This window comes from Salmo trutta, chromosome 14, assembly GCF_901001165.1.
Source record: "Salmo trutta chromosome 14, fSalTru1.1, whole genome shotgun sequence".
Lineage (NCBI taxonomy): Eukaryota > Metazoa > Chordata > Actinopteri > Salmoniformes > Salmonidae > Salmo > Salmo trutta.
The window spans coordinates 62,794,215-62,812,131 of record NC_042970.1 but is presented as its reverse complement, the minus strand read 5'-3'; the positions used below and the strand labels follow the sequence as shown (position 1 = coordinate 62,812,131).

The 17,917-nt window shown below is 42.6% G+C and overlaps 1 protein-coding gene across 7 annotated transcripts in view; it reads left to right on the top strand.

Annotated features, from left to right (window-relative positions):
• LOC115208582 (ubiquitin carboxyl-terminal hydrolase 34-like) overlaps positions 1-11,187 on the top strand; it is a 75,166-nt gene extending 63,979 nt beyond the window's left edge. For all 7 annotated transcript variants that reach the window (XM_029776753.1, XM_029776752.1, XM_029776751.1 and 4 more), the window contains exons 68-78: positions 545-623; positions 1,234-1,360; positions 1,997-2,104; positions 2,283-2,387; positions 2,748-2,872; positions 5,217-5,340; positions 5,466-5,545; positions 7,669-7,809; positions 8,115-8,261; positions 9,198-9,354; positions 9,580-11,187. In XM_029776753.1, coding sequence (XP_029632613.1) covers positions 545-623; positions 1,234-1,360; positions 1,997-2,104; positions 2,283-2,387; positions 2,748-2,872; positions 5,217-5,340; positions 5,466-5,545; positions 7,669-7,809; positions 8,115-8,261; positions 9,198-9,354; positions 9,580-10,358 — 1,972 coding nt within the window. In that variant the 3' untranslated portion in view covers positions 10,359-11,187. The remainder of the gene's footprint in view (positions 1-544; positions 624-1,233; positions 1,361-1,996; positions 2,105-2,282; positions 2,388-2,747; positions 2,873-5,216; positions 5,341-5,465; positions 5,546-7,668; positions 7,810-8,114; positions 8,262-9,197; positions 9,355-9,579) is intronic.
• Positions 11,188-17,917: the final 6,730 nt, after the last annotated feature.

Sequence of the window (17,917 nt, the reverse complement as noted above, 5' to 3'; positions counted from 1 at the left end):
CACAGAGAGGAGATCTCTCTCTCTCTCTCTCTCACACACACACACACACACACACACACACACACACACAGAGAGAGAGAGGAGATCATCACACACACACACACAGAGAGAGGAGAGCACACACACACACACACAGAGAGAGATCACACACACAGAGAGAGAGAGAGAGGAGAGATCGCGCACAGGGGGCAAGGGAGGGGGGAACGTGCTCACTCACACTTGCCACCAGGGTCATGTTCATAAGGCACCACATGGAAGAAAAAGGACTGAAACCGGGACTACCTGGAATTGTCCAATAGGACACAATCATTTGTTGCAAAACGTTTTAAAACATTTTCCGTTGCATGCCCTAATGAACACGGCCCAGATACGAAGCATCTGCAGAGCTTTAAAATATGAACACCCGGCAACTTAACCAGAGAGATGTCTGATGCCTTTTTAGAGAACCACATGGGCACGGTCTTTCTTTTGAAATGAAAGCTGTGTGAAATCCAGTATATGTCTATGATATAATGTATGTGGTGTTTTGTGTCTTCGTTCCCAGTGCCTTCCGTGTGTTACTGGAGAACGACGAGGACAGACTACTGGTGGTCTTCAACAGAGGACTCATCCTCATGACAGAGGTACGACGAGACACTAGTTATGGTCATCAGGCTTATTTTGAACCATTTATACATTGCATCATTTCCCTGGCTTGTTTATTAGAATTCTGAGTTTGTTTTAGGAAAGTGGGGTTGGGGGTAGACTGGTCACATTTCCAAGTCTCGTTCATCGCTCAGCCGAGTGAAAGCGGAAATCAAGACTTGGTTGGAGTTAACGGGTTCAGAATGTTAATAATATGAGCGTTTTTAATGTAGTTTATATCCAATATAGTTTCTCAAACTCAAGGGTGTTTATAGAGGTTCATCATGACATCAGCTGTTACATAAATCATGTCCTGTCCTTTGACATGCCCCTCCCTCCCTCTCTCTGCATCCTGCAAATAATGTTAGTAGTTTGATACAGTTTCTTCATTGTGAACTGTATCCAGTAAAACGATATTTTACTGTAAAGTGTAGGAACGTTAAGTGTCAATGTAGGTTTAATTTCAAACATAAACTGTTGCCTGTCATTTGACCTGTCTCTCGGTGTGTGTGTGTGTGTGTGTCTCTCTCTCTCTCTCTCTCTCTTCTCTCCTCTCCTCTCCTCTCCTCTCCTCTCGTCGGTCTCTCTCTCTCCTCTCTCTCTCTCCAGTCGTTCAACACCCTGCACATGATGTACCACGAGGCCACAGCGTGTCATGTGACGGGGGACCTGGTGGAGCTGCTGTCCATCTTCCTGTCGGTACTCAAGGCCACGCGGCCCTATCTGCAGCGCAAAGGTCAGTAAAAGCTACCCCCTCTCTGGATGTTGTAACTTTAATGGGTTACAGAGTTCATGTTTACAGTTTATTCATTGAGCTGTATCTAAAGATATTTTAGTTTTATATGTAAGAGTAAAATATTATTAGAATTCATGTGATGGAGATTGAGAGAACTATGTACATATTTATGTTGTATAAGTTAGTATTGGATTACGCTATTGACTGCAAGTACCAGAATGCCTTTTTAAAAAAAGAACACGCCAGTTATGTGACAAGTATCCTGGCTTTCGCTAGCAACTTTTTTTTATTGTTTTGTAGAATCTAAAGTGGTAAAATGTGAGTGTTATTACTAAAACTAAGCTTTCATGTCACAACCAACATCCCGAGTCATTACTTTGAAGATATTTATTCTATACTGACCACCTACCTTGTAGCAAAACCTAATTTTCAAGTCAAATGTTCTGTCTCCCATTGACATCAATGCTAATGACTAAGAGAACATTTGACTGAAGTGAAAGTTAGGATTCACCCCCTTGTGAATAAGCCCTGTGTTGTTCTGTCACAGCCTTTTTGTTAACTAGAGCTCAATGACTTGCCTTTTTTTATTTAAGGGCCCTGGTGTAAAGTCTCTGTATAACCTCTGTTCTCCTATAGACGTGAAGCAGGCTCTTATCCAGTGGCAGGAGAGGATTGACTTTGCCCACAAGCTGCTCACCCTCCTCAACTCCTACAGCCCCCCGGAGCTACGCAACGCCTGCCTGGGTGAGAACACACACACACACCATTTGGATAATATTTGACCACATTTCCCCTCTAAACTATTCCACATCATATATACAATAGACCTTTGGAACAATTCAAATCCCTCGACGTGATGTCACAAGTAGTTCCTGTGTCTTTCTGTCCTCCCCCCCCCCCCCCCCCCCCCCCCCCCGTCCAGATGTTCTGAAGGAGCTGGTCCTGTTGAGTCCCCATGACTTCCTGCACACGCTGGTGCCCTTCCTGCAGCACAACCACTGCACCTACCACCACAGCAACATCCCCAGTGAGTCCCCCTCCAACTGCTACGCTAACAACTAATGTACTGACGCAAGTTAACGAGGACCAACACAAGCAATCATGAAAATAATAATGATGAAGACTACACAGTTCACGTATTATATGTAGCAGCGTGCTGTCCTAAGAACTCTGGCTCTGTCTGTAGCCTCTGGTTCTCCTAGTGCAGGCCAGAGTACCGGGGAGTCTTTGACTGTCCTGCAGATATCGAGAAAGAAAATAAACATGTTTTTTTTTTTTTCCGGTCCAAATCTCCCGTTGACTTAAATGTTGCTGTAGATTTGCGTGAGACCAGGTAGGATTTGTCCCTCTGTGATTTGTCTGAATGTGACTCTCTCTTTGTACACAGTGTCCTTTGGGCCTTACCTGCCCTGCAGAGAGAACATCAAGCTGATGGGAGGCAAGAACATCATCAGACCCCCTCGTCCTGAACTCAACATGTGCCTCCTGCCTTCCATGGTGGAGACCAGCAAGGTGTGTCTCTCTGAATAGTACCACTGCTTTGTGTCTCTTGGCCGATTCGTCCGTTTCTTAACCTCTCTGGCGCATGTGGGACGAACTCGTCCCACCTACGTAACAGCCACTGAAATCCAGTGGCGCGATTTTTGAATCGTTAGAAATACTATTACTTCAATTTCTCAAACATATGACTATTTTACAGCTATTTAAAGACAAGAATCTCGTTAATCTAACCCCACTGTCCGATTTCAAAAAGGCTTTACAACGAAAGCAAAACATTAGATTATGTCAGCAGAGTGCCCAGCCAGAAATAATCAGACACCCATTTTTCAAGCTAGCATATCATGTCACATAAACCCAAACCACAGCTAAATGCAGCACTAACCTTTTATGATCTTCATCAGATGACACACCTAGGACATTGTGTTATACAATACATGCATGTCTGTTCAATCAAGTTCATATTTATATCAAAAAACAGCTTTTTACATTAGCATGTGACGTTCAGAAAAAGCATAACCCCCGCAAACTTCCGGGGAATTTACTAACAGTTTGCTAAATTACTCACGATAAACGTTCACAAAAAGCATAACAATTATTTTAAGAATTATAGATACATTACTCCTCTATGCACTCGATATGTCCGATTTTAAAATAGCTTTTCGGATGAAGCACATTTTGCAATAATCTAAGTACATAGCCCGGCATCACAGGGCTAGCTATTTAGATACCCACCCAGGTCAGCCTCCACCAAAATCACATTTCCTATAAGAAAAATGTTCTTACCTTGCTTGTTCTTCGTCAGAATACACTGCCAGGACTTCTACTTCAATAACAAATGTTGGTTTGGTCCCAAATAATCCATCGTTATATCCAAACAGCGACGTTTTGTTCGTGAGTTCTAGACACTATCAGAATGCTTCATCACGGTGTCGCGCATGGCGCATTGGCTTGACAAAAATGTCTAAATATTCCATTACCGTACTTCGAAGCATGTCAACCGCTGTTTAAAACCAATTTTTATGCCATTTATCTCGTAGATAAGTGATAATATTCCGACCGGGAATATGCATTGAGCCTAAACAGCCGAATAAAATTTCTCCTCAGGAGCGAATCGTGCATGCGCCTCATTCAAAGGTCCTCTGAGCAGCCACTTACAAAAGGTGATAATGTGTTTCAGCCTGAGGCTCCCTTGTAAACCTTCAGGTTTTTCGCGGGTTCTGAGAGCCTATTGGAGCCCTGGGAATTGTCACGTTACAGCTAAGATCCTTACTTTTCAATAAAAAGATGCAAGACGCACGACTCCTTGTCAGACAGGGTAATTCCTGCTTGAAACCTTGTCAGGTTTTTGCCTGCCATAGGAGTTCTGTTATACTCACAGACACCATTCAAACAGTTTTAGAAAATTCAGAGTGTTTTCTATCCAAACCTGAACAATAATATGCATATTCTAGCTTCTGAGTTGGTGTAGGAGGCAGTTAAAAAAGGGCACATATTTTTTCCAAAATTCTCAATACTGCCCCCTATCCCAAACAGGTTTTAACATGAAGACAGTCTTTGGCACAAAGCTCATCTTAAGTATTGATGGTAGTTAACAGACCAGTGGTCTTAATGCCGAAGAGGATCTTTGTTTTTGGGGAGATTGTTCTCGATAGCTTACCTGGTGTCTTCTCTTAAATGAAATCTGTCCTACCTGGTTAAAAGAATGGTTGGATAAGTGGAAACGGTGCCCGGTAGTGCCGCAGCTGATGTTTCTTCGCAGTTCAAGGTCTGTTCATACCGTGTGTATGTTTGCGCTAGTGTGGTCTTCTTGCTGTCGTTGAGAAGGATCATCAACTTCCATGTCTCTCTCTCCTACCTCTCTCCTTCCTTCCTCTCTGCTTCCTTCCTCTCTGCTTCCTTCCTCTCTGCTTCCTCCTCTCTGCTTCCTCCTCTCTCCTTCCTCTCTCGCTCCTCCTCTCTCGCTCCTCCTCTCTCGCTCCTCCTCTCTCGCTCCTCCTCTCTCGCTCCTCCTCGCTCCTCCTCTCTCCTTCCTCTCTCGCTCCTCCTCTCTCGCTCCTCCTCTCTCGCTCCTCCTCTCTCCTTCTCTCTCGCTCCTCCTCTCTCGCTCCTCCTCTCTCGCTCCTCCTCTCTCGCTCCTCTTCTCTTCGCTCCTCTTCTCTTCGCTCCTCTCTCTTCGCTCCTCTCTCTTCGCTCCTCTCTCTTCGCTCCTCTCTCTTCGCTCCTACAATGAATTTACACAGATTATACTTACATTAGAATTTGATCAGACACTTATACAATGAGAGAACTATGGCCACGGTTAGCCCCCTAATCAGACAGGTCTACTGTCTCGCTCTCGCTCCTCTCTCCCTCTCAGGGTAAAGATGAGGTGTATGACCGGATGCTCCAAGACTACTTTCTGTCTTACCACCAGTTCATCCACCTGCTGTGTCGAGTCGCCATCAACTGCGAGAAGTTCACAGAGACCCTTGTCAAACTGAGTAAGTGGGGGTTTGTGTGTGTGGATGCATTTCTAATGTTTCTCTATCTAATGACCTAAGAGGCTCTATGGTTGTGTATGTGTGTATCTGGGGTCTCCAATATGGCCATATCTCTCTGACTCCAGGTGTCCTGATAGCGTACGAGGGCTTGCCTCTGCACTTGGCCCTCTTCCCCAAGCTGTGGACGGAGCTTTGCCAGTCTCAGGTAAATAACACATACTTACACAGACTTGCGCGCACACACTTTAACACACACTTTAACCTGTTGAGGACAGACGTTCCGCTAGCGGAACCCCGTTTCGCCTGCAGAACCCCTAGCCAACAGCTGTCGTGGAAAATTGTCTTAAGAACATAATACTCTTACAAGAACTTGTGAATTCAATATAGACTTTAATACAGAGTAGCAAAGCCGAGCCCTTCCATGGAAGGACCCTATTACATACGTAACCGAGCCCCTCCATGGAAAAGACTACATTCTCATATAACAGAGTCCTATCTTTATAGGATTCTGTCTTTGCATAACGTATAGAGTCCCCTCCCTCTATATGAAAATGGCTTCTCTTGACCGTTCTTTACCATTATCTCTCCATATCAGTTGTTGCTTGTTAACGCCCACATCTGACAGCTTTATAGGTTCTAATGCTAGCAGGGCCTCCTCATGTGGTACAAAAATGATGCATGCACTGCATGCTCATGTGTGGTCCTCTTGCCACCATCCTTTTCTCTGTGCCCCTTTGTCTGACTATCTTGAATGTATTTGGGGCCCTTTCTGCATAACTCAAGTACAGTTGTCAGGTCGCTATGCCTCCCACCGTGGCCTGTTTCTCTATTAGAACCAGATGTCATCTTCTCCTCCTATAGCCAATGTGTTTATGTTCTTTCTCCTTTAGCACAGCTGCTTATCTCCCACACAGCCAATGGCATCACACGGCGCGAAATACAAAACCAACTAAAATACCACAATTCAATTTTCTCAAACAATCAACTATTTTACACCATTTTAAAGATAAGACTCTCGTTAATCTAACCACATTGTCCGATTTCAAAAAGGCTTTACAGCGAAAGCAAAACATTAGATTATGTTAGGAGAGTACATAGCCACAAATAATCACAGACATTTTCCAAGCAAGCATATATGTCACATAAACCCAAAACACAGCTAAATGCAGCACTAACCTTTGATCTTGATTAGATGACACTCCTAGGACATTGTTATACAATACATGTTTTGTTCAATCAAGTTCATATTTATATCAAAAAACAGCTTTTTACATTAGCATGTGATGTTCAGAACTAGCATACCCACCGGGTATCCGGTGAATTTACTAAATTGCTCATGATAAACGTTGACAAAATACATAACAATTATTTTAAGAATTATAAAATAGCTTTTCGGCAAAAGCACATTTTGCAATATTCTGAGTACATAGCTCGGCCATCACGGCTAGCTATTTTGACATCCGCCAACTTCGGGGTCACCTAAACTCAGGGGTATTTCGTGACAAACAAATTCAAAATATTCCATTACCGTACTTCGAAGCATGTCAAACGCTGTTTAAAATACATTTTTATGCTATTTTTCTCGTAAAATAGCGATAATATTCAGACCGGGCAACGTTTTATTCATTCAAAGACTGAAAGAAAAACATGGCGAGTTCTTGTGACCGCGCATCTCCATTCTCACTGTCCCCAGGCTGACCACTTACAAACTCTGCTGCTGTACTTTGCCCAGAGACAGCAGACACCCCATTCCACTTTCTGGCGCCTTTAGAGAGCCAATGGAAGCCTTAGAAAGTGTCACGTTACAGCACAGATGCTGTATTTTTGATAGAGATGCAACAGAAGGACAACAAATTTTCAGACAGGGCACTTCCTGCATGGAATCTTCTCAGGTTTTGGCCTGCCATATGAGTTCTGTTATACTCACAGACACCATTCAAACAGTTTTAGAAACTTTAGAGTGTTTTCTATCCAAATCTACTAATTATATGCATATTCTAGTTTCTGGGCAGGAGTAGTAACCAGATTAAATCGGGTACGTTTTTTTTATCCGGCCGTGAAAATACTGCCCCCTATCCCAAAGAAGTTAACACACACTTTAACACAAACACTCACTCAAATAGTCACTCACACTATTTCTCTCTCACTTGCAAACACACTTAACACACATCAAAATCTACTAACACACTTAACACTCATCAATCTACAAACACACTTAACACACATCTGAAACACACTTAACGCATCTCAAACACACTTAACGCGCATCTAAATCTACAAACACACTAAGTGTACACTGTCACTGACATCTCCTGTGCTGTTCTGTAGTCAGCCCTGGCTAAGACGTGTGTGAAGCTGCTGTGCGAGGACCCGGCCTTCGGCGAGTACATCAAGTGCATCCTGATGGATGAGAGGACCTTCCTCAACAACAACATGGCCTACTCCTTCCTCACCTGCTTCCTGCACAAGGTAGCCATCTTGGAGCCATCGCTACCATCTGTTTATTTCAACGCTGACAGCCTCTGCTTTAGCCTGTTTATAGCCTGTAATTTCATTTATGCATCCAATGACGAAGTGCACCCTTTACCAAGGTTTCATGCGTAGCCTGAGTCCCAGATCTGTTTTGCCGTCTTGTCAGCTTCAAATGACCCCAATGATGTTGGCAAGACTGCATAATCTGATCTGGGACTCAGGCTAACCCCTTGCTACTTTAAATACCAAGTTGATGTAACTTGCGAGTGCATGGCCGTAAGTGTGTGTGTGTCATCTCTCAGGTCCAGAGCCAGGTGCTGTCAGGCCCCAGCTGCGCCAACCTGATCAGTCTGCTGGTGACCAACCTGCTGAACGAGTACCACAGCCTACAGCCCGAGCTGGCCTCGCACCGCCTGGAGCTGAGCAAGACCAGCGGCCTCCTCAACGCTGTCTGTACCCCTTATTCATACACTATTCACGCCTTATTCACATTCTGATGATGCACTATTCACGCCTTATTCACATTCTGATGATACACTATTCGCGCCTTATTCACATTCTGATGATACACTATTCACGCCTTATTCACATTCTGATGATACACTATTCACGCCTTATTCACATTCTGATGATGCACTATTCGCGCCTTATTCACATTCTGATGATACACTATTCGCGCCTTATTCACATTCTGATGATACACTATTCACGCCTTATTCACATTCTGATGATACACTATTCACGCCTTATTCACATTCTGATGATACACTATTCACGCCTTATTCACATTCTGATGATACACTATTCACGCCTTATTCACATTCTGATGATACACTATTCGCGCCTTATTCACATTCTGATGATGCACTATTCGCGCCTTATTCACATTCTGATGATACACTATTCGCGCCTTATTCACATTCTGATGATGCACTATTTGCGCCTTATTCACGTTCTGATGATACACTATTTGTGCCTTATTCACATTCTGATGATACACTATTCGCGCCTTATTCACATTCTGATGATGCACTATTCGCGCCTTATTCACATTCTGATGATGCACTATTCACGCCTTATTCACATTCTGATGATACACTATTCGCGCCTTATTCACATTCTGATGATACACTATTTGCGCCTTATTCACATTCTGATGATACACTATTCGCGCCTTATTCACATTCTGATGATGCACTATTCACGCCTTATTCACATTCTGATGATGCACTATTCACGCCTTATTCACATTCTGATGATGCACTATTCACGCCTTATTCACATTCTGATGATGCACTATTCGCGCCTTATTCACGTTCTGATGATACACTATTCGCGCCTTATTCACATTCTGTTCTTTTGTCTCTCTCCCTCCCACTCTTTAGGACCTGCGAGCGTTGGCGTTGATGTTGTCCATACACACACCCCAGGCGCTGGACCCGGCTCTGGGTCCGGCCCTGCAGGAGTTGCTGTCCAAGTGTAGCGCCTGTGTGCAGCAACGCAGCGTGCTCGAACAGGAGGCCAAGGACCGCAAGGCCAAAGGTACGACACACACTCATGCATACAGTATACTGTCACAAACATGAAACATTTAAACGCTTTGATGGTAGTCAAGTGTGGTGTCCCTTTCAGCCTATTGTCACATAACAGGGTTGGACTCTATCATTTAAACTCGTTGGGAAATGATGAATTGAAGTTGAAAATGCTAATGATGGCAGTACCTGTACACAATGTGAAGGTTAATCACCTGAGTTTCTTCTCTCTCAGCGGAGGAAGAGGGCGCCACCCCAGTGAAGCGCCGGCGGATGAGTAGCGACGACGGCCCCGGGGAGGGCACCAGCGCGGGCACCAGCACCGGGGGTGTGACCGTTTCCGGACCCACCTGCGCCGCCGCCTCCTCCCTCCCCCCATGTGTCGAGCTGAAGCCGGAGCACCAGGAGGCACTGACTCCCACCAGCACCTCGGACACAGAGACGCGGGACTCCTCGTCCCTCATCGACCCGGGAACCGAGCACGACCCGCCCTCACCGGATCCTACCGCTGTCACCAGTTGCAGCCAACCTCCAGGGGACACCTCCCCCAAGGAGGAGAAGATGGAGGCTTCCTCTTCCTCGTCGTCCTCATCATCATCATCCTCTTCCTCCCTCCCGGAGACGGGAGAGTTGTCGTACGGCGGCAGCGGACAGGGAGGGGAGGAGCTGCAGTCGTCTCAGACTCAGCAGGCAGCCATGGCAGGAGCGGAGGAGGAAGAGAGGAGGGAAGCAACGGCGGCAATGGATGAGACAAAGGAGGAGAGGGAGACGGGCTCTAAGACTTGCGGAGGCTCGGCCGCCCTGGCCTCGGAGGACCTGGCCTTCCCATCTGCCCTGGGGCTGGCAGGAGAGGGGCCGGAGGTCCCAGGGTGCAGTAGCCACGCCCCCTCGCAGGCTCTGACAAACTCGGCCCCGCCTCCGGACACACTGGAAATGCTCTACAGGACAGTGGAGGCCACTATCGCCGTGGTTACAAAACTATCTGGGAAAGGGCCCTGCTCCGCCTCCTCGTGACATCACCATTATTATTGTCAGCACCATGAGCCCTTTTAATATCTTTTTTTTGTCTGTTATTTCTTTTATCTAAATGAATTATGCTCTTTCGTTTAACACTTTTCTTTCCCTGTTTTCATCCTTTCGTTTGTCGTTTCCCTTTTCTCTGTGTGTTGCGTTGGCCTCTGCTGATGTGCTTCTATCGATTGGCTCTTGTGCTCCGGTATGTCACGTGATCTCTCTTCTCCGGCTTCAATGACAGAAGAAGGCGCTAGACGGCATGCTCCCAAATGACTATAAACATGCACAGCCGCCGATCCATTGGACGAAAAAGATCAAGTTATAATAAACTATAGCACATTTTTTCTAAGGGCAAAAATAACGTGTTTTTTTTTTTTTTTTTTTACTGATTTCAGAGTTCTTTTTGAAGTGATTTATTTGTTTGAGGTTGCTGTAATGGGGAAAGGTTTACAGAAATTTTAGTCTCTTCTGTATGCAATTTAATTTTATTGCATTTTTACTCTGTATAAAATGGTGTCCTCTGTGCCAGTTTTGTACTTTATGAAAGAGGCAAAAGTTGCCTTGCTTTTTTCTGTGGTTAATATCCAAACTAAGTTTACCTGTACATTAAAAAAGAACCACAAGAAACTTGATTCTGTAAAGAATCTTCTCTAGTTGTTGCCTGGCGGTGTATATGAAAACGATATATATAGATATATATATATCTTTATATATATATATAATGGTGCTTTATTTGACACGATATCTGTGGCTGAAATAAAGCAGACTTGGTGTGACAGTAGGAGCTTTATTTTATTTACTGAAAATACATTCCATATTGTCCTTCTTGCTTCTGGTTTTATTTCTTTTTTTTATTTCTTTCGATATAGGATGAATTAATCAATTGTAATATGAATAATTATGAACTGGAAACTACAATGAGCTATGATACGTTTTTCTATAGCATCCTCAAACATCCTGGAGTAAATCAGATTGATTTAGCGATGTGATTGACTTACTGTTTTAAGGATTTCCCCCGTACAGCCTTTTATTATTTTTATTTCATCTTTATTTAATTAGTCAAGTCAGTTAAGAAGAAATTCTTATTTACACTGATGGCCTAGGAACAGTGGGTTAACTGCCTTGTTCAGGGGCAGAACGACTGATTTTTACCTTGTCAGCTCGGGGATTCGATCTAGTAACCTTTTGGTTACTGGCCCCAACGCTCTTAACCACTAGGCTACCTGCCGCCCCAGCCTTCACCATGGTCCTAAGGTTTACTAGAATGTTTCCAGACACATTACACTATGCGTTACACTGCTGTGAAGAACCACAATCATTTTAATTGAACCTTGTCTTTATCAAATCAAATGTATCCCATTTAGATGGAGTATGTTTTCTAGAGAAACCTGATCCTTGGACTGCAGCAGTTTTGAGAGAGGTATTGGGGGAGACTGTGACACAAAATGGCCGCTGCTATTAGCTCTTGTTTTTTTTTACTCCGTCTGGTTTTACTTTACACCTTAACAATCTGTCTGACTGGGTCGTATGTTGTGATGGTGTAAGTCGTGCACACCCCAATGCTAGATCACTGTTTTGAAACAGATACACAGTCTAGAAACTGTCCTTGAGGAGATGACATGGTGTTACTCTACATTTCCCGATCCTGGTCTTGAGAGACCTGTGTGTGTATGTTGATGGTATTTTATCTTAACATCCTGTTAAATTTGTGTTGATTTGTTACAGGGTACTGAAGACCAGCTTACACAGGGACCCTTCGGGCAGGTGTGTGATTTGCGGCGCAACGTGTCAATTTCAACCCCCCCAATAATATGCCATGATAAGTTTGATTTCCCACTGTAAAGCGCCAAGCACCTACAGGCTTTCTGGCTTTGCACCACAGAATCAGTTCCTTATTTTATGATCGTATCTCCCCACTGCCAAATATGCTTTTGGCTGCGCCGGCCCATGGTAAGCGCATAAATGCGCACAATGCAGTATAGGCTACACTCAAATGTTCCAATATGCAATTGGCGGGAGCCGTTGTAAAAAGCGCACCGTATGTCAGTGGTATTATGTGACCGAGATGAGCATTTAGAAAGAGGGGAGATCTAACGATGCAACAGCTAGCATGGGTTGCTAATATAACTAGGATTGTCTTGGGCTGCTGGACTATGAATTAAATTTTAAAAATAATAAACATTATTTACAAGTATTCAGACCCTTTTGCTATGAGACTCGTAATTGAGCTCAGGTGCATCCTGTTTCCATTGATCATCTGTGATTTTTCTACAACTTGATTGGTCCATCTTGGGTAAATGCATGATTTGGAAAGGCACACAAATCAAATAATTTTATTGGTCACATACACGTATTTAGCATTGTTATTGCGGGTGTAGCGAAATGCTTGTGTTCCTAGCTCCAACAGCGCAGTAACATCTTAACAATTCACAACAATACACACATCTAAAAGTAAAATAATGGAATTAAGAAATACAAAAATATTAGATTGAGCAATGGAGTGGCATTGACTAAAATACAGTAGAGTAGAATACAGTATGTATATATATGTATGTATGTGTGTGTATGTATATATATATATATATATATATATATATATGAGATGAGTAAAGCAGTATATACTGTAGGCATTATTTAAACATTATAGTGACTAGTGTTCCATTATTAAAGTGGCCAGTGATTCCAAGTCTATACAAGTTGAAGTCGGAACATATACTTAGGTTGGAGTCATTAACTCATTTTTTAACCACTCCACACATTTGTTAACAAACTATAGCTTTGGCAAGTCGGTTAGGACATCCACTTTGTGCATGACACAAGTAATTTTTCCAACAATTGTTTACAGACAGATTATTTCACTTATAATTCACTGTATCACAATTTCAGTGGGTCAGAAGTTTACATACACTAAGTTGACTGTGCCTTTAAACAGCTTTGGAAAATTCCAGAAAATGTCATGGCTCAAGAAGCTGCTGATAGGCTAATTTACATCATTTGAGTCAATTGGAGGTGTACCTTCAAACTCAGTGCCTCTTTGCTTGACATCATGGGGAAATCAGCCAAGACCTCAAAGAAAATTCTAGACCTGGTTCATCTTTGGGAGCAATTTCCAAATGCCAGAAGGTACCATGTTCATCTGTACAAACAATAGTACGCAAGTATAAACATCATGGGACCATGCAGCCATCATACCGCTCAGGAAGGTGACGGATTCTGAACATACTTTGGTGCGAAAAGTGCAAATCAATTCCAGAACAACAGCAAAGACATTGAAGATGCTGGAGGACACCGGTGCAAAAGTATCTATATCCACAGTAAAACGAATCCTATATTGACATAACCTGAAAGGCCTCTCAGCAAGAAGGAAGCCACTGCTCCAAAACCGCCATAAACAAGCCAGACTTACGGTTTGCAACTGTACATGGGGACAAAGATTGTACTTTTTGGAGAAATGTCCTCTGGTCTGACGAAACAAAAATAGAACTGTTAGGCCATAATGACCATCGTTATGTTTGGAGAAAAAAGGGAAACGCTTGCAAGCCAAAGAACACCATCCCAACCATGAAGCACGGGGGTGGCAGCATCATGTTGTGGGGGTGCTTTGCTGTAAGAGGGACTGGTGCACTTCACAAAATCATGAGGAAGGAAAATTGTGGATATATTGAAGCAACATCTCAAGACATCAGTAAGGAAGTTAAAGCTTGGTTGCCAATGGGTCTTCCAAATGGACAATGACCCCAAGCATACTTCCAAAGTTGTGGCAAAATGGCTTTAGGACAACAAAGTCAAGGTATTGGAGTGACCATCACAAAGCCCTGACCTCAATCCTATAGAAAGTTTGTGGACTGTGTGTGAACTGAAACTTTGAACTGAAAAAGTGTGTGCGAGCAAGGACATCTACAAACCTGACTTATTGTGGGAAGCTTGTGGAAGGCTACCTGGAACATTTGACCCAAGTTAAACAATTTAAAGGCAATGCTACCAAATACTAATTGAGTGTATGTAAACTTCTGACCCACTGGGAATGTGATGAAAGAAATAAAAGCTGAAATAAATCATTATCTCTACTATTATTCTGACATTTCACATTCTTAAAATAAAGTGGTGATCCTAACTGACCTAAAACAGGGAATCTTTACTAGGATTAAATGTCAGGAATTGTGAAACTGAGTTTAAATGTATTTGGCTAAGGTGTATGTGAACTTCCGACTTCAACTTCACCTTAATAGAAAATGACTCAAGTAAAAGTGAAAGTCACCCAGTAAAATATTACTTGAATAAAAGTATTTGCTTTTCCATATAATTAAGTATCAAAAGTAATTGAATTGCTAAAATATACTTAAGTATCAAAAGTAAAAGTATAAATCATTTCAAATTCTTTATATTAAGCAAATGGGAAGGCATGATTTTTTTTCTTATTTACGGAAAGCCAGGGGCACAATCCAACACTCAGACATAATTTACAAACGAAGCGTTTGTGTTTAGTGAGATTGCCAGATCAGAGGCAGTAGGGATGACAAGGGATGTTCTCTTTTAAGTGTATGACTTGGACCATTTTCCTGCCCTGCTAAGCATTCAAAATGTAAGTAGTTCTTTTGGGTTTCATGGACAATGTATGGAGTTAAAAGTACATTATTTTCTTTAGGAATGTAGTGAAGAAAAAGTTGTCCAAAATATAAATAGGAAAGTACAGATAATTTAAAAAGTGACTTAAGTACTTTACACCACTGCTCTTATTAGCCTTTCAAATCACTGTGAATGACTTAGGTCCTAGAGTAGATCCATGTTGGCATATCAAAACATAAAAATAAACAAGGTATTTTATTTTGTGATGGTTCATCTTCAGTTTGCGACAGTTGAAATTGCACTTTGGGAGGATTCTGATTTTTATATAAGTTAGTCTTGAGACCTGGATAACTAGAGTACCAGTCAAAAGTTTGGACACACCTCATTCAAGGGTTGTTCTTTATTTTGACTATTTTCTACATTGTAGAATGATAGTGAAGACATCAAAACTATGAAAAAACACATGGAATCATGTAGTAACCAAAAAAGTTAAACAAATCAAAATATATGCTATATTTGAGATTCTTCAAAGTAGCCACCCTTTGCCTTGATGACAACTTTGCACACTTGGCCTTCTCTCAACCAGCTTCATGACGTAGGCACCTGGAATGCTTTTCAATTAACAGGTGTGCCATGTTAATTTGTGGAATTTCTTTCCTTCTTAATGCGTTTGAGCCAATCAGTTGTGTTGTGACAAGGTAGGGGTGGTATACAGAAGATGGCCCTGTTTGGTAAAAGACCAGGTCCATATTATGGCAAGAACAGCTCAAATAAGACTAGAGAAACGACAGTCCATCATTACTTTAAGACATGAAGGTCAGTCAATCCGGAAAATGTCAAACGTTACGTTTCTTCAAGTGCAGTCATAAAAACCACCAAGTGCTATGATGAAACTGGCTCTCATGAGGACCGCCACAGGAAAGGAAGACCCAGAGTTACCTCTGCTGCAGAGGATAAGTTAAGAGTTAGCAGCCTCAGAAATTGCAGCCCAAATAAATTCTTCACAGAGTTCAAGTAACAGACACATCTCAACATCAACTGTTCAGAGAAGACTGCGTGAACCAGACCTTCATGGTCTAATTGCTGCAAGGAAACCACTACTAAAGGACTTGCTTGGGCCAAGAAACACGAGCACTGGACATTAGACCAGTGGAAATCTGTCATTTTCGTCTGAGTCCAAATTTGAGATTTTTGGTTCCAGCCGCTGTGTCTTTGTGAGACGCAGAGTAGGTGAACGGATGATCTTCGCATGTGTGGTTCCCACCGTGGATCATGGAGGAGGAGGTGTGATGGTGTGGGGGTGCTTCCTGGTGACACTGTTTGTGATTTATTTAGAATTCAAGGCACACTTAACCAGCATGGCTACCACAGCATTCTGCAGCGATATGTCATCCCATCTGGTTTGCGCCTAGTGGGACTATCATTTGTTTTTCAACAGGACAATGACCGAACACACCTCCAGGCTGTGTAAGGGCTATTTGATCAAGAGGGAAAGTGATGAAGTGTTGCATCAGATGACCTGGCCTCCACAATCACCCGACCTCAAACCAATTGAGATGGTTTGGGATGAGTTGGACGGCAGAGTGAAGGAAAAGCAGTCAACAAGTGCTCAGCATATGTGGGAACTCCTTCAAGACTGTTGGAAAAGCATTCCAGGTGAAGCTGGTTGAGAGAACGCCAAGAGTGCAAAGCTGTCATCAAGGCAAAGGGTGGCTTCTTTGAAGAATCTCATATATGTAAAGTGTACGCTGGGAGTCAGGAAGCAAGTACAAGGAGGGCATTTAATAACTAAATGAACATAGAACGAAACATGAGTAGCGTACAGACATGGGACACAGGAACAGAGTCAATAACGCCTAGGGAAATAACCAAAGGGAGTGATATAGATATATATATATATATAGATATATATATATATATATATATATTAGGGAAGGTAATCAGGCAGGCGATTGAGTCCAGGTGAGTCTAATGAGGCGCTGATGTGCGTAATAATGAGCAGCCTGACGACCTCAAGCGCTGGAAAGGTAGTATACGTGACAATATAAAATACATTTTGATTTTTTTTGTTACTACATGATTCCATGTGTTATTTCATAGTTTTGATGTCTTCACTATTATTCTACTATGTAGAAAATAGTCAAAATAAAGAAAAACCCTTGAATGAGTAGTTAGCAAGTTTCCTAGTTCCGACTAGCACGTGAATGCGGCAATATGCATGAGCGCTCCAATGTATACATGTTTTGAAATTTTAAAATGAGTAAAAATGAATTAACATTTCAAATGTATTCCTATATTGTTGTGTAACTAGTGAATTATTGGTGATGAGATGTTGTGTAATTGTTATGTTAGCTAGCACAATATCAGGCTCCTGCCCTTCTCTACTGCAGTTTCAGATGAGCAGCATTCAGTGAGTCCATGTGAACAAGTAGCCAGTGCCCTTAATGGATGTGCCAATGCCTAAGAGGAGAAAAGTGCAGGAAAAGTGCAGGGTTCAAAGATGGCCAATAGAGAGAGAGCAAGAGCACCATTCATGTTAAGGCAGGGAGAGGACAAACAGGTCATCGGGTGAGCATTTCAGGTTGTGTAACCAAGTAAGAACATTCTGGACAGATTGCCTCGACTCCTTGTAAATGAATTGGGTGTAAGTAGTGCTTGACTTGGGCAGGATCTCACCGGAGCGGATTACCGGCACCTCACACATCTCACACAGCTTGAGCTCCTATTCCTCTTATAGAATATTAGCTTAAAAAAATGAGTACCGGCACCTATTTCAGTCCAAGTTAAGCACTGGGTATTAGAAATTATTCAAGTATTAGCCAAGCGTGGTGAAGGGTACACAAATAGAATATATTTGACATTTAAATGTAATGGTGTGGTGGTGACTTACTGTTGAGTAAGAAGGCAGTTTAAAGTAATATAGAAAAATATTGGTGTGTCAGTTGTGATTGGGGTATATTGAACAAATTATCAGGGCAGTTGTTTATGTATTT